Source organism: Thermobia domestica, chromosome 11 (assembly GCF_964235325.1).
Source record: "Thermobia domestica chromosome 11, izTheDome1.hap1.1, whole genome shotgun sequence".
Lineage (NCBI taxonomy): Eukaryota > Metazoa > Arthropoda > Insecta > Zygentoma > Lepismatidae > Thermobia > Thermobia domestica.
In genome coordinates, this window is record NC_137464.1 from 190,329,061 (window position 1) to 190,346,431 (window position 17,371).

Genomic DNA, 17,371 nt, shown 5'->3' on the forward strand with positions numbered 1-17,371 from the left:
ATCATTAGTGTAAGACATCAGCTTGACTTAGAAAACGTGGCTCAGGAATCAATAGGAGCACCACCACAGGTGTCACTCTTTGTTATTTATTTCACTCATCCTTTGGAATGGACACAGACAGCAACATCGAAGGCTCAAAGCCTAAATTTAGGCAAGAAAAAATCACATTAGTTGGCCCAGGAAGTGACAGAGACAGAACTTGATATATTTCTCTCATTTCTTTATTCTCATATTTCATAAAGTTATTGTTTGCTTGCGTGTCATCTTTCCTGGTGTTCTTCGTTATTGTGCTAATTAATTCATTTTCAAGCATTTTGCATAAATCTATTTCTCTCCGTGCATAGGACTGGAATTTCAGCTAGTAATAATAATAATAATAATAATAATAAATAATAATAAAAGTTGCTCTTTCCTGATACACGTCTCAGTACAAATGTGATATCATTGTTTTATTATTATTATTATTATTTGTCTGTTTCTTTGAAAAATACGGTAATAATAAATTTTAGTGCCAAAGAAGTGCTTCGTTTAGTATGGTAGCTGTAGCCAGCTAGCAATGAAAACGTCCTACAGTTTTTTTTTTTCTTCAAGTAAATACTTTGAGGACAGCCTCTCTTAAAGTTTCGTCAAAGTTATTATATTCCGAAGTTTATTTGAATACGATAACTTAGGCAGCGGAAAGCGCAATGCGTTTCTTTTCGTTTTCGGAGAGTGATAATGTGGGTAGGAGTTCGAAATTTTAAATGAGATGTCTGTATATTTTATTTATATATTGTCACGAAATATTGTCCTTTATTCAACAATCCTGGATTATTGTACTCTTAAGAAAGCTGGCACTGTAAAGATATGAAAGTGTGTTGTGAGTCGTATTCATAAATTTTGTTATATTCTCGTATTCAATATATTATATTTCGTGATCTTAGCCATAAATTGAAATGTATGGTGAATCATAGGATTTGTTAAAGCATGCAATCTCCTTTGATCAAGAGGGAAGCAAGGAAACGGTGGCACAACCCGCATTTGATAATTCCGATTTCGATTCCAGGCCATTGAACCTCATATTGAACATGTTTTGTGTGTTCTCTGGTGTTCTTCCATGTTCTTACTTCATTTATCCATCATTATTGAACTTAAATTTATCATTCGCCTCCTCTAACTTAGGACAGTATTTCTCAAACTGTTGTCCTCTTATATCGAACATTAGTAGAGATAAAAACAAGAAGGAAAAAAAAAACTTAAGTTGCGTATTACTAGTTGAAAGTCTCAAACTAGATTGCACAAATTGATTATACAGTTTAATAAAGTAAATGTCATGTATTCTGTTAGAATTAAACATGTATTATAAAATTTTGTTGATAGCCTTCAATTAAAATTCTTAATAATTTAGTAATATTCTTAATAAAAATCTTCCATTAATACTAATCTGAAAATATAAATTTACTGATATTAACATATGCTCAATATTAGGGATAATCGGGAAAAGAAAGGTTCCAAAGCTATTATGGCTTGTGTGAGACAGGTGGAAAATCAATACACTTGATGATAGAAGACACTCATCATAGTCCTCGATGTAATCGTCATGTTTATTCAAGCTCTTGTGACCGGTAGATAAGGTTTTCCATACTGGTTGCACAGAAATCCGCATCAAATTCTCGTAGCCATCGTGAGACACCGGTTTTGACATCATATATCAGATAATGATGGCCAGTCATGTTCTGCTTTAGAGCAGGGAAAAATTGAAAGTCACTAGGGCATAGGTCAGGACTTAGAGATGGCTAATTTCAGAATTTTACTTTCCGGAATCCGGAAAGTAAAATCGGAAAAATTCCGATGTTGAAAAAATTCCGAATTTTTTCCGAAATCCGGAAAGTGAAATTTCCTATTCCAGAAAATAATTTTTCCGATATCCGAATTCCGGAAAATTTTGGCCTCCCTAGTCAGGATTATAGAAACGTACTCTAGTGGTTCCCATCGTAAACACTGAGTACATTAAACATTTTTTTGTGATGAATGGGGTTTCCCTTTTATCATCCAGAAGAACCACACCACAGCAAAGAGACCAGGAAATTTTCATCTGATAGCATTTCGCAACTTCAGAAATATCCTTCAATGCCTTTCAGCATTCAGTTTCTCCCTGTTCCTAACAGTCGATCACAGCTAATACGTCACAGAATACAGTCTACAAAACTTTAATGAAGAAAACAATCACTATGAATGTCTTTTTCCGGGGAGAAGGTATATGCTTCCATTCCATGGATGGTTTCTTTGATAGATTAAACAGATACAAGTGTTACATCACTAATTCACTATCAGGTGTAGAAATTTTTCTCAATCCACTTCGTAACGCTACAGAATATTCAGCGACGTTGCAATTCTGGTTGTTCTCGAATAATGCCCGTAGCACCCATTTCTCGCTTTCCTGTACACACCGGCACTGGCGCCAAGTCTCACAGACCCGTGCCACCTGTTTTGTAATTCTACCATATTTTTCATAATTCTTTAATTTTTTCAAAAATACACTAAAATGTAACATTTGTATTGAAAATCGCATTAAAGCTGTTTAATATACGTAATACAAAATAAAATTATCAAAAAAAAAAAATTGAGGTAAAGATTTAAAATTTAACAAATTGGTCTTTGAGACCAGGCGCCAGTGCCGCCGGGTTAAGGACATTAACCAGTGTTCTGCAAAACACCATATGGTAGTCCCAGCTCAGCTGATATAGAGCGTACTGTTCTAGTTCTCTCCACACAAATACACTCATCTACACAAGCATAGCTCATGTCATTGGTTGAGGTACTGTCCACGTGTTTCTCATAAAGAATTTATGTATAAAGTTCGAAGTCTTCAGAACGTGAGATACTAGATATGTTTCTGGCATACACTTTAAACATCCTTCTCCCCTTAGGATACGCTTTTATGAAAGTGATGATGAAATCCCTACTCTAGCCAAGTGCTATGTTCAAAAATTTTATTTCAACTGTTTTCTTGTAATGAACTCGTAGATTTGAATGTGGTTGGGAGGGGTGGGGGAAATCCCGCTTCTCTCTTTAGAAGTGGAAATTTCGAAAGCGTTGGGACGCGTGTCATATTATATTTAATGATGAGCTTATATACCGAGCTACATCTTCCTAACTTGACAGGCTCCTCAGATCTTTTATTTTTGTCATAAATTTTAAATCCTCCCCTTCCTTAGGATACGCATTTTTAGTCAGACATGATAAAAACCCAGCTTGAAGTATTGAATATTAGATGTATTCAAGCTTCCTTCTCAAGTCTCCTGTACAATATGAAATGATTAAATTAAGTATATTGTCATACATTCATGGTTCAGTAAATTTAATCCTTTTTAAAAAGTATATATTTTGTTTAAATTTGCATTATTAAATTCCTTCTTTTACAAAGTACTAATTAAGACGTTAATTTCAAACTGACATTCGATTAGTGTCCAAGAATGGTCATAAATACTGCTTATTATTTATGTTTTAAACAAAATAAATTGATTTAAATCATAGATTTAAATATATACAGGGCTTAACTTAACTAATGTAACAAACATCGGGAGTTGATTCCTCACAGAGATAAACAAAAAAAAAAGGTCCTACGAACATATAGTATATCGGACATACATATATTGGATATATTGACAGTTACCGAGGGCTGAAAGCGTAGGAAAAGCAAGTTCGTAACGGTAGATATTTTCGTGCAGAGAGAGAGAGACAAATGTACGTTCATCGTGCATATTACAGATGTTCAAAGTGTTTGCCATGAACGACAGTGTATGCATGAAAACTCCGGATCATGGTGAACAGTTGCACAGGTGTTATGGATAATATATTCCAACTCGTTGATATCGTTGACAGGAATAGTATACACCACACACTTTTAATGTGTTCTCACAGAGAAAAATCCAGTGAATTCAGGCCAATGCACTGGACCGGCACGTTCGATCCAGCGTCTTGAGAACTTGTTCAGCTGGACATCCACATTGAAGTGAGCGGGAGCCCCATCATGCATGTACTACAAGTAGCGAATCGCTAGGGGAACGTTTTCCATTAATTCGAGCAATGTATCATACATGAAGGTCAAATACTGTGCTCCATTCAGTCTTCGGCGTGACATGTATGAGCTACCCAGTTGATCGTGAACAATACCACACCATACCTTGTCTAAATTGGTGTTGATGATCAGTGACAACCATATCAAGGGTATGTGCATCTGCCCACGTGTGTATGTTATGCATGTTGACGATACCATTCTTTCCAAACGTGGTCTCGTCAGTGAGGTCTGATGCCTGAAAGCATGATGGTAGTGATCTGTTGAATGAACTATTGACAGAATGCTTCATTTGGTTGAAAATCTGTTTCTGTCAGTCCTTGTACCCTTTGCAGGTGATATTGGTACAAGGCATTTTCATGTAACGCAACCATACAGTCATGTGACCAACATCCTTTTCACGGTTAAGTTCCTTCTTATTTGTACTCGGCTTATTGTCCACAGCTTCTAACACATGTTCGTCCATAACAGGTGTTTGTTTGTAGTACACGATAGGGTCGACCAGCATCCAAATGGGCAGGTAGTACGGTTCATGTTTTACACACGCGCCAATAAATTGCTGCAAGCATCCTGCGTGATGGTTGGCGTCTGTTAAAGAAAAAAAAAAGGCTCTTGTTAGTTGTGTTGCTTCACACCCATTGCCATCTCCACGACAGTGCATGAATAGCATGTCGGCCTGTTCACACATCATATTTTAGTCGAGCAGTGCCATTTATTCTATTTAACACGTACAACACAATGACCGCACCCCTGTACTGTAGCGTTTTGAACACCAGCGACACAGCCAAACTGCCATCTCTAAACTTGTTGGTTTTGGATATCTACTGCTTCGAACGTAGTTTTCACGCTTTTAAGTCTTGCTAACTCTGTCATTATGCTGTATGTTCATAGGACCCTTTTTTTTTTTTTTTTTTTTTTACCTCGGTGTCAGGAATCACCTCCGGAGGTTGTTAAGTACACCTTATATATATGGTTCGCTTTTCGATTTTAAGTTGGCACCCCTGTCACTCGTACATGATGTGGAATTTGACAGCTTGCAAGAGGACTTTGTCTTCTTTTGATGTCAAGAATCACCTCCCGGAGTTCGTGCACATCTTTCGTGTTCACCCATAATATAATTTATTTATTTTAAATCAGTCAACCCTGGTGAAAGACCATTAACAGTTAAAATGTGTGCTACTTTCCAAAATATTCTGCGCTTGGTCATAGAAATATCTTCTTTTAATATTGCCTTCATGATTCAAAGAATGAACGTATTTTCACGTACGTCCCTTCATCTAAAACGAATTAGGAGAATAAGTAAGGCACAGACAGTACCTTACATGTAATACAAGTGTGTATATACACCTATGCATATAATAATCTTATCTCAATTTCGATGAAAAGTTACGATGCTTCGTCAAAACGTTAACAAAATGTACCTACGTATATAATTTAAGTCAACTAATTCTACAGTGTTAAGATGTTTGTGTGTGTTTATTTATGGGTGTAGAATTCTGCGAAACTAGACTTAAGTCTCGTTTCGCAAAAATCTCCTGACGTTTCGCGGTATCGCGTCCATGTCTATGCGGACACTAGGAAGAGTACGCAAACTCCACTTGTGTCTCATGTTAAGGAAGGAAAGTATGATATAATTATGCAAAGAAAATGACTAGTAGTGGCAAGCACATAAATTACGCAATTACTTCTTACCTGCTCAGTTTGCTACATAAATATATTCAAAATACGCTTCGACGACTCCCTTGTGCCTACATGGTAGCTTCCTCACTTTGGTGCTACCGATTTCTGTCTGGTGGAAGCCTATATAGATCGAGTTGAGTTGATTTTAAGTTTAGCGTCCTGTTCAGCAGCTAGGCTATATGAGACGTGGACCTACTGATTAACGTGGAATCCGAACCACATGAGCTCCCGCCGGGAATCGAACGCGGGTCTCCCATACCAAAGGTGCGAATCCCACATTAAATGTCTTTCCTAAGCTTACTCCCACTATTTTGAATTTTAGTAAATAATTGAAAGGCAATGAAAATTATCAAAATGTAGAAGGTAAGCCAGTTAGTATCTACAAAACGACCTATTATGTGAACTAATTATTGTTTTCAAGATATTTCGTACAGTGCACAAATTTGGGTGCGCAACAATTGACGTCATAAACGACACACCGAAATTTGTAGTCTATAAGAAAAAAGTTTTAGAAATTAAGTGTTATACATACTGTATTGCTTATTTTCTACATTTGTTATATTCTTCATTACTTTTAGTTACGGTGACCAGATTTTGACATGCGAAAAGTAGGACACAAGCATAGACCCTAATAGTATATAATAGCTGTGCATCAGAATACGCATGTCTTTATTTCATTTAACGTTAACCTAAAGGTAATCATTCATTTTTGTTTTTGCAAAAAAGGTACTCAACAAAAATATTGAAGAAATTCAACATAACTCCCAATACTTTCATGAATGTCAAATACGAGTGTTGAAACAATTTAAAACAATTCGATGGAGTGTCAACAAAAACAGTTTAAAAAAAATAGAATTAAACTATAAAGAATTATCTCTTGTCAGTTCACACCAATGTATTTAGACAAATAAAACTACTGAAGGAAGCGAAAATACTCCATATCGTAAGTCACAAATGGACGAATCAAATTCATTTGCATTATAATCAAATAATTTCATCTCCAATGTAATTAGACACGTAATTAACATGTGCACTTGTGATCAAGGGCGCCGATCCTGGGGGGCTGGGAGCTCGTGCGGGCCCCCTTTTGTATTTATGAATATACAATATTTGGCATAATTTGAGTACAATTTGTCTTCAAATCATATATATATATATATATATATATATATATATATATATATATATATATATATATATATATATATATATATATATATATATACACCTACCTTCTGCATCTAAATTCCCCTCCCCCCATTTACAGAGAAATCGGCGCCCTTGCTTGTGGTTTATTTTTATGAGCGTACAGTGAAACTTCGTGTAAGGCTAAAAATTTATTCTTTAAAATTGATTTTCGTAGCGTGAGATTATTTTAAGAAATGAATGGAAAAGACTGGCACGAGGAAACTCCTACTTTGGTTAGTGTCACTATTGTAACCTTTCCCGCTTTACCAACATCTCAACAAGGCCTTCCCAGTAATAACAATATATTGCAAAATAATAGTTTGTTGATTGTTCTCTTTCCTAACAGTAATCTTTTGAGAAGTGTTGAAGTAAAGCAGCGGTTTATCATTCAGAAAAAGGGTGCCTGAGAGTCGATATGTTGTGAATAAATAAAACATTAAAGTATTGTAAATAAATTACATCAGGAGATCTCACAGGACATCTAAAAAATCGAGAAATGTCTTTTTTTAAAAAAAAAAAAAAAAGTCTTTTTGAAACACGATGGACCGCCCTTTGAAAAACAGTACTGTACTGCAAAAATCAGTACTTCTAGTCACCCTACTTTCAGTTACTGATGTTGAAAGGGGACATTAAACTCCCACCCAGTTAGCCAAAATATACTTGAACTGTCATGATACAAAATTAAAATAAAATATAGAGTTGAAACTGGAAAATACTAATTTCGAGAAACTTTTTTTTCTTCGAATAGAAAAATTAGCGTTCGTACTTTCATTATTTACTTCAATTTACTTATGTGCACGGAATACATTTACAACGTTGCATGTTGATGAAAATATGGAGAAAAAAAATACCCCTAGACACTGCCCGCCCTGCTTGTCTTGGGATGCAGATGGAGGTCGTGATGGCAAGAAATTCGTATTTCGATGTAAGGGGGTCGACTATTTTTGTCACATACTCGTTGAGTAGGTGGTCCAGCAGTTGGAGCCTGGAAGATAATTTTATGTTGTTCAAACGAACATTTATCACTTCTTAATTTCACATGTGCAAGTTTGGTAACTTCGTGCTTTATGATGTAAAGTATCTTAGGTTGTACTAATAAAAGTAAGGATAACGCTTTATGTACGAAACTTCTATTACATTCATGTTGTCAAATTACAAACAGTAGTTAAACTACAGAAGGTCGTCTATCAGAATTAACAACTTTACTGACATCGCGGTAGCGTGCTCACCTTCTAATTGAGAAGTCAACGGTACAAGTAGTCTTACACTTTAAGGAGGTCTCCCCATTTTTACTAAATCACACATACACACAAAAAAGTATAGCTATGAAATATAAGTGCTGATTACGATAGCCAGCTTCAAGGACAAGTATTGTTAAAATGGATAAACTGATGCGAATGTACTAAATGACGTTTATGAAGTCGTACTACGTATATTTGGAGCAAATAGCTCTGTGTGGATGTCCTTCTTAGTACCCTAATTAGTCAAGAAACCATTGCATGACTGATTACGATAATTCAGAAGATACTAACAGGAAAATTATCCGAGAGTATGCATTTCTTTGGTCAGCTGTTCCTTGCTAAGACTCACGTCGCTTTAGAGGAGTGGTAAGATCTTCAGACGCTGTACGTAAATTAAAGTTTTAGTACATTTATGTCAGAATATTTGATTTGAAAAATTGAATGCTATTTTCTTCAGGGGAAGCACATTATTCAAGGAGTTTGATCATCGTATTTAAAATCAGTGTAGAGAAGTAAATTAAAATACACTTAGATTTATGCGATGTGTGTGTATCCAAATATTAATTTAGATATCGGCATATTTATTTCGTGAGTAAATGCAGGTTGAGGATATTTTATTGCTCAGAAAACATTTTGGGTACTTTACATATATTTTATACTTCTGTTCAGTGGACCAAAATTCTGTGCTATCATATGTAGTTATAACGCTTGCAAAGTTAAAGTGGGTTGGTGGCTATTTGTGGAATATATAAAATGTGCTGGCAAATATGCATCACAGAGCCTTGAAGTGCCAACGTGGATCCACAAAATTTGCAGCTGGAGCTTTCAACACGTTATTGCGTCATTTTATGTCTGCCTCTTGTTTGTTTTTCAGATAAGGGTTTCATCTCTCATCGTTCCGCCAACAAAATTGATAACATATACAGGCATCAAAACTCTACTGTAGATTCATATGTACTTATGTGTATTATTTTAAACTCAACTCTCTGTCATCGAATTAATTTTATTTTGTAGGGAAATCAGTATTTCATAGCTTATTATTTATAGGTCATGAAGTTTGAGAATTGTCGTCCGTCGGCTAGTGCAAAAATCGGTTTTCGCAATACAAAATGCTACTAGATTTTCTTTTGTTGTTTTTGAGTGCTTCGTGGAACTTAATACTTAGACCTACCGCTCACTGGCAACATTTTGTTGAGCAACTATCTTGTTGCTCTGGCTAAATGCATTGAGTCTTATGGGGGTCCGCTCACTGCGGCGACGGCGACAGAAAAGTTGCCGAGGTACAACTGTACCTCCAAGCAGAGAGAGAGAAAGAGTTTTCTACAAGTTTTTTCACATAACAGTTCGTTCCGTGTGTAGCGCGTGAAAAGAAGTGTTCGCAATGGAAGCTAATACATGTACGTATGTCTTTAATTAGTGTTGAAGACAATAAAAAATTGAAATAGAGAAACACCCCGAAATTGTGGAAGTGTGTTTCGCTATTGTAAGAAACTGGAATGAGCTTTCCAGCCAAGAAAAAATAACAGGTGTTTACACAGGAGACGATTAAATTTTGAAATGAAAATGAAACCTTCGAGTTTTATGTTCCATGGTTATGCCGGGTAGACTAATGAAGACAGTGATGATGAGAATAAATGAGATGGCAGAGTGAAGAAACTGGGAGGAAATGGGAAAACCCGTGCACAAGGTGTTTGTCCACCACAAACCCCACTTAGCGCGAGTTGCGATCGAACCAGGGACTCTATGCACCGGAGGTGAACGCTTTACCACCGACCACTATTAGATTTTGAATCTGATTTCGCAGTACAACTAAATGGACCAATGTCATTAGGCGGTCTGATTATTATTAACGATTATTTTACGGGTAAGTCAATCTAATACGCACATACTACATGTTTACCTTAATGTCACTATTACCCTTTCTTGAGGTGGTACAGCTAGTCTGAAGTTTGTGGTTATCTTTGTTATTGCTGGTGCTACTAGAGACAGCAGTTCATCAAAGGTAATCACATTCATTCAACAGTAGCTAAAGAACTTCGAGGGATAATTGACCAAATCACTATGTAGCGTGTAAAATTTTCCCTTCAGCAATCTCTCACTGTATATAGGATGTACCCAGTATTCCTTTTCTTTTCTTCCTTCTTAAATTCAACTTTAGCGCACAAACAATAGCACATTCTTCGAAGTCCATCGTACTGTGTCCAATCCCGCCAAGTTGTGAAGTCAAATGCCCGGCAACTTTTCTGTTGCTGTCGCCAGTGAGCGAGGGTGTGGCAACAAAAATGTTCGGTCGCTATGAACTTGCTGACTGTAGGCGACAGCGTCAAGATCGTTGCGCAACTGTTTTGTCGCCAGTGAGTGGTAGGCCTTAGCCTACATAAAGGCCTGGGCGGGATCAGAGATTTCAGTAAACTCTTAACTAGCGTTTCTCAACCGTTTTTCTTTGGGACATGCCAAAGTACGTTTCAAACTTTCGCGACATACCTGCATGTGATTTCTTTCCTAGGTGCAAAAACACACTTCTCTTTTTAATATGGAACGACTATGAGAAATAAATCTCACAAGGAAACTAGTAGGAGTCTTGAATAGAAACATATTAACATAAAACAAGAAACTTATGACTCTTAAGCAGGAATATGAGAAAGAAATATACCATCAGAGATATAAGTCGATTGGCGATAAAGTTTTATTTTCTTCCAAAAATAATTTCTTTGCGGAAAATCTTAGAAAACATTGAAAATCTCGCGACACAGCGGTTGAGAAACCTTGCTATGAGTTATCCTCGTTAGAGATGACAGGAGGTTATGAATGACCAAATTCCCGTCGTATTGAAGGGAAACGAGGAACTCTCGCTTAAGGAATGAAACTCAATATGAGTACTATTTTGTCTGCAGTAACAGTATACTGTAGGCTTTACTGTGAAAACATAAAATACGTTCAACATGTATTCAGCATTCAATTGTTTTCCTAAACATAAATAGTGGGCTCTGTAACTTTGTATATTGCAATAGGGTTATGTTAGCGTTTTGGCCTGACCTGTTTTTCTACCAACAGCATATAGTACTTGTACGACTTGTACTACACAGTACTACACTTTGTTAAATGGGTTACGTATTACAAAATAAATATAATTGCATCAAAATTGACATATCGAAATGTATTATCGTGGGAGTTCTGTATTCATTATCGTCCTAAATCTATTTGATAGCCGTTCATGCCGTCGTAAAAGTTCTGGACAATGAACAATAGAAGACACTATCGAAATTGGTGCAAAAATTAGTCACACTCTGAAATTGATAGAAGAGCATGGGATCTATACATTCATTGTTTGAAATCGCTCTAATCTCTCTCATTCACTAGGAGTACCGTGTGTCACTAATCTCCCTCTGACTCGAACTGAGTACCGTGTGTCAGAATGGACCAATCATCTCTGCAGTGAACGAAATTGGAGAAACTCATTTTGCCGCTATGTTCAGACATGTATGTTACCTACAAAAGAATCCTTTTCGTTGATGTACACTAAAATATATTATTTCAAGTGCCATACATTTGTGTGTGCTTTGGATTTCTCAGTTTTCATAAAGGATAGAGATAACTCACTCTCACCTCGGTTCCTTTAAACAAAGTTATCTTTTGGCTTTCCATGTTCCTTTAAGAAAATGAAGTAGGTAGTATTGCTGGACATAGAAGTTTAATTAGTGGGAACGAATAATGGAAAGAAAACCGAAACATTTCTTGTTAATTATGTGCTATTTTCGTGAATGCGATAGAATTTGATGTTGAATGAAGAAAATCTATTTATTGCATAAACTTTTGAGTCATCACTATATATCTTAGAGCAACCTAGTTTAGAACACGGAGTTCAGTTAACACATTTGGAAACTTTCCATGAACTCTTCCGTGCGAAGCGGGCCGAATAAACAAAGTTGCTTTCAAATTTTCTGTAACAACAGTTCGAGGAAAAAAGACGGAATTCCATATAACGAGAAATCCTTGTATGAGCGAGTGTAAACAACGACGCTATGTCTGTTTTCCTCTCAGTTGAGAAATTCAAATTTCTGCCATACTTTTTCGTTTAAACTATTTTTCCGCAATGTGTTTCTTTATATCAAACCAGATAATCTTGTTTTGTCACAAACACGTGTAATGACCTGACAGGATATAGTTCTTCGAGAATAATTTACTTCCTTGTGTAGCATTTGTTTTAGCAGCCAGCATTTTTGGAGTTCTTACTTTTTCAGCTGTATAGCTATAAACATTGGACATGGTCATGCTTTTCCTCTCTCTAAAATAAAGTTTTCATTTTTACTGCATTGCTTACATTAGTCAGTTTTCATCACAAGTGTCATTTCCAAATTACTAATTACTGAAAGATTACGTAAGGGAATGAAATTTCGTCGTTTTCATATTTGAAAGTAATTTTATCGTGATTAAAATTACCTATTTTAAAGTTAAGCATATATCAATTATTTTATTATGTGATGTTAGTTAATTTCAGATAACATGTTTCTAATTTTTCCTCTTCTTTTACAGTGCTGTTGGTAAAACATGCTTACTTATCAGTTACACAACAAATGCCTTTCCTGGAGAATACATACCAACAGTGTAAGTATGCGCAATATTATGTTGTGATTGTGTTAATACTTCGGGATTTGTTTCATTTTTGTGGAATGGAACACAACACGCACAATTTTGATTATGCGGTTCCAACGCACTAAATTAGTCATGGCTAGGCATCAGAATGATTCGAATTATTTTAGCTATTATTTTGATATGTTGTAATGCTAACTTTATTTTAGTACTGTTCTCGTTTCCTTATAAAATTCTACTTTGCACATAACTCATTTTTTATATACATTGAGGAAAGTGCCATGTGTTAACAAAATTTCTAATTATGTACTCACTGTTTCAGTTAAAATTTACTGTCTGAATTACTTCATAAATTCAAATTATTCTTCCTCCAACCGGAAAGTAAACCGAAATATACGTATATATATATAGTATTGTCCTTTTGTTGTAGCGAAGGATGCTGGCGCAGAACAAACATGCAGAACTAATACGACTGTGTTGGTGTGAAGGTTATTCAGGGGTGAAATTCTAACTGGTGTACCACACTACCATTGAACTTGCTGGAGAAGCTTAAAAGAATCAAGGGCAAATGCGAAGCAATTGGCTCATGTTATGTGCTCCTTGTGATCAACAATTTGAGTTTTTTTGTTTGTTTGTTTACACATTGAACAGATACATGTTTTGTCTATGGTGCGGGACTTTTCGGACACCCTATTATATATACACTGCATATCAAAAGACCGAGGTTGTAGGCCACTCTTTTCTGAGCAAAGCTACGAAGAAGTGGAAAGAGGATTGTTGGAAATATGTTGTGCACTGTTAAATGAAAAAGCAATTTCCACTTCAGCAGGCTGTTCGAACGGAATGTAACCGTATGCAAAAATGACACGGGGAGCGTACATGCTTTTAAATAAGGAAACCTAGAACCCTTGAATCAGTTTTCCAATAATGCTATTTTGTTGCTGCTGTTAGGACCCAAAGAAACATCCTGGTGAACTGTCAACGCTGCTTTTCCATTTAACATAGAGCACCTTACCAGTGTGAAACTCTCAGTTGGTACTAATGGAGAAATTGCACTATTGTAGATTGACAGCCCCCTATTTCCAACAATTTCCTCTTTTTCCTTTCTTTTTTTTCGTATATATATTTTCATAAGAGTTGGTCTGTAGGTCCAGACTATTGATATATTCTATTAACAATGTTGCCAACTCAACATAGTTTTATTTTCGTAAATGGCAATACGTCAGCTTATTCCTTATTTTAAATCTTCATATTCAGCTAAAACTTACAATGTCACTTGTTATTCAGTGTTCCCTACAAATCAAGGACGCTACAGTATCCCAAACATTCAAATTTTGAAAGCCCGTACAACGGTATTAATGGAAATGGGACGGACATATTAATGTACATTGGAAGTACCTTAGCGCCATTACCACGATTTATATCTAACAAGTAACAACAAAGTTACAAGGAATTGAAAATTATAGTTTCTTTATTTTTTTTTCCAACGAAAAACTACTGAGGTAAGTGTCACATCTAGTCACATAGAAAGATTATAATTAGGGGCCGGATTTTTATGTGCTAAAAATGAAAAAAAAAATTACTAAAAATTTAAAAATATTTAAATAAGAAAACGCCCAATATAAAATAATAAATACTGGTACTCACTAATAGCTCCTATTCATCAATATTCATCACTAATAGCTCCTATGTCGAAGGGGGCTGTTGTGGCTCAGTGGTAGAACGTTTAATCTGATGCAAGGGGCCCTTGGTTTTATTCCAGCTCGCGCCAAGTGAGCTTTGTGGTGAACAAACATTGTGTGCATGGGTTTTATCAGGGTTCTCCCGTTTCCTCCCTCTTTCTTCATTCCACCATTTCCTTCATTTCTCATCATCACCGTCCCCTTTAGCCTAGCCGGCATAATTGTGGGACGTAAAGCTTAAATATTTTATTTCATCAGATGTTAAAATCCCATGAGAATTGCAGTGAATAACTAACTGCTTTTCCAAATTGTCCCTGTTGTCACGGAATAATGTCTTATTTTAAGGAAAGGAACGTTCTATATCACACGATGTTAACTTCGCGTATTTGAAAAGGGGTATATCACGAATATTCACACCATCAACTTCACTTGTGTTTTGACCATCCAATAGGTTCAGAGTAATATTAAGTATACTGTTGTGTCTACGATTACCTTCCCTTCACCTGCGGTCACTCATCCTCCCCTCAGTTTTGGCTTCAAAGTATAAAGCGCTCCTTTAGAGGCTCTTTATTTGGCGCAAATTACCCCAGCGCTGATAGGCAGAATTCATGACGATGTTATTTCTGCAGGTGGCAAGTTGCTTGTAAATGCGATGGATGGATTAATGTAGCCTGATGTTAGTTTCTCTCGAGAGAAAGAAAAAAATCGTTGTGAAATTTAGAATAAAATAACGGAAAATTATTTAAAAAAATATGTATTTATTACAAAAATGTCCAAAATATTTATTTCCTTATTTTTTTCAGAAAATACGTATTTTTATGTGAAATAAAATTTGTAATTTACACTTACTGACTTAATTGGGATAATAATCTTCCCAAAAATCCGGGCCTCAATTATAATGTTGTTCACAGGAATAATATATCAACCTGTTCCGGAAATAAGACAACCATGTAGAGATTGCAATGATTCTTATAATAACGTAGTTGTGGGAAATTGTTTTAAAATGTACTTTTCGTTTGCTTCTATTTGATGTAAACGGCATTATGAGGTTTACTCTATCGAAAATCGTCTGTGCGATTGGATGTGGTTCTTAAGTAGTTTTTTAATTTACAACTTTTTGAAGAAATTAAAATTTTCATTCCCTTGTAACTTCGTTCTTATTTTTTAGAAATGCGTCATATCATGGTTGTGGCATTTAACACTGAGGTACTTTGGATTTGCGCTCCCCACGCTCGTCTCATTCTTGTTATTACTGTTGTAGAACCTCCAGTGTTTTGTTGTTTCTATCAATGTTTGTGATACTGTAACGTATTTAGTTCGTAACACTAGATAATAAGTGTGGCATTGTAAGATTTTGTTGAACATGTAGACTTAAAATATCTAATACCCTGACGTAGTGCCATTAAAAAAATACGATTTTGTTGAGTTGGTAACACTATTAATCGGATTGTATTGCGGAATATGTCAATGTCCCCCGTGTCATTATTTACATGTAATAAAATTTCATCTATTTTTCAGTTCAGAAGTTAAAAAGGCGTTTCAAGATAAATGGTCCTATATATATTAGGGATGGCCGGATCCGGATCTGGCCGGATCCGAAGATCCGGATCTGATTGGGTCCGGATCCTTTGGATCCGGATCTCGGATCTGGATCCGGATCTCGGATCTGGATCCGGATCTCGGATTTCGGATCTGGATCCGGATTTCGGATCTGGATCCGGATCTCGGATCTGGGTCCGGATCTCGGATCTCGGATCTGGATCCGGATCTCGGATTTCGGATCTGGATCCGGATCTCGGATTTCGGATCTGGATCCGGATCTCGAATCTCGGATCTGGATTCGGATCTCGGATCTTGATTCTTATCCAAACCCACATCCCATCCAAATTATGATAAACATGAATATCTAAAATTCGCCGAAAGTAATTTCACGAAGTCCTGACAGTGAAGAAGAGAACAGAAAATTAAGACGAATATTGACAAGTCTATTTGTTTCCTTCATTCTACTCTAAAGATCAAATGTTTGGCTTACTTAAGAAAAAAAATGATCCGGATGAGAGCTCAAATGTCGAATCTAGTTCCACTCGGTTGCAGGACCGAGATGAATATTTAAAATTCCTCAATGCACCTATTTCATTGACAGTTAAGAAAACATAAACAGTTAAGACAAGTATTGACTACTTTTTACGTAAATTTATCTTGCTCAGTCTGCTCAAAATATCAAATGTATACCCTACAATTAGATTTAATAATTATTTAGTAAATCACAATATGAGCACCGAGAATAAACTATGAATTTTGGTGCCTCTTATCTAGATTTGAAATTTCGGATTCATACATAGAATCAGGCTGAAATATAAATATTTGAGATCTGGAAACCGAAACATGTGCTAGTACCAAGATCGTAGCCGTTTGTACAGTGGCGTATTTACGATTTTGTTTCGGGGGGAGGCTTTGCTAACTTTCGGGGGGAGGCTTTGCCTGAAAATGTGAAAATTCTGCAAGATATTTCATATATTTTACTATAGTAAGTAAGATTTCGGGGGGGGCTTAAGCCCGGAAGCCTCTCCCCTAAATACGCCATTGCGTTTGTACCTATAGGTAATGCGAGCGGAAGGCACTTGCACTAATTCCGCATGTAGTTTGAGGAACACGAGAAATTAAAAACAGATAAATATTCTTTTTCAGGAGTAAGTCGCGCTTTAACATGACTTTTCATGAGTGTTGTGTTCAAATATGAAAACTGTAATGACAACTTGTTTGAAATAAAAACCTTTTCATTTTTAACAATAAAATTAGGTACTTTCACATTGGAGAAAAATTAGCAAGGCACATACCACTGATTAGGGTGCTGATTCTTATGGAAGCTTTCACTTGAACCGGAAGATTTCCGCATGTTAGTATCGGATTGCCACAATTCACCTTGCTGAAAG

At 36.1% G+C, this 17,371-nt stretch overlaps 1 protein-coding gene across 1 annotated transcript in view; it reads left to right on the forward strand.

The window, feature by feature from the left end:
- Positions 1-17,371, forward strand: part of LOC145664615 (ras-related protein Rac1) — a 122,849-nt gene that overhangs the window by 78,971 nt on the left and 26,507 nt on the right. Inside the window, exon 2 of the mRNA XM_081731433.1 lies at positions 12,700-12,771. Within this exon, the coding sequence (XP_081587559.1) occupies positions 12,700-12,771 (72 nt within the window). The remainder of the gene's footprint in view (positions 1-12,699; positions 12,772-17,371) is intronic.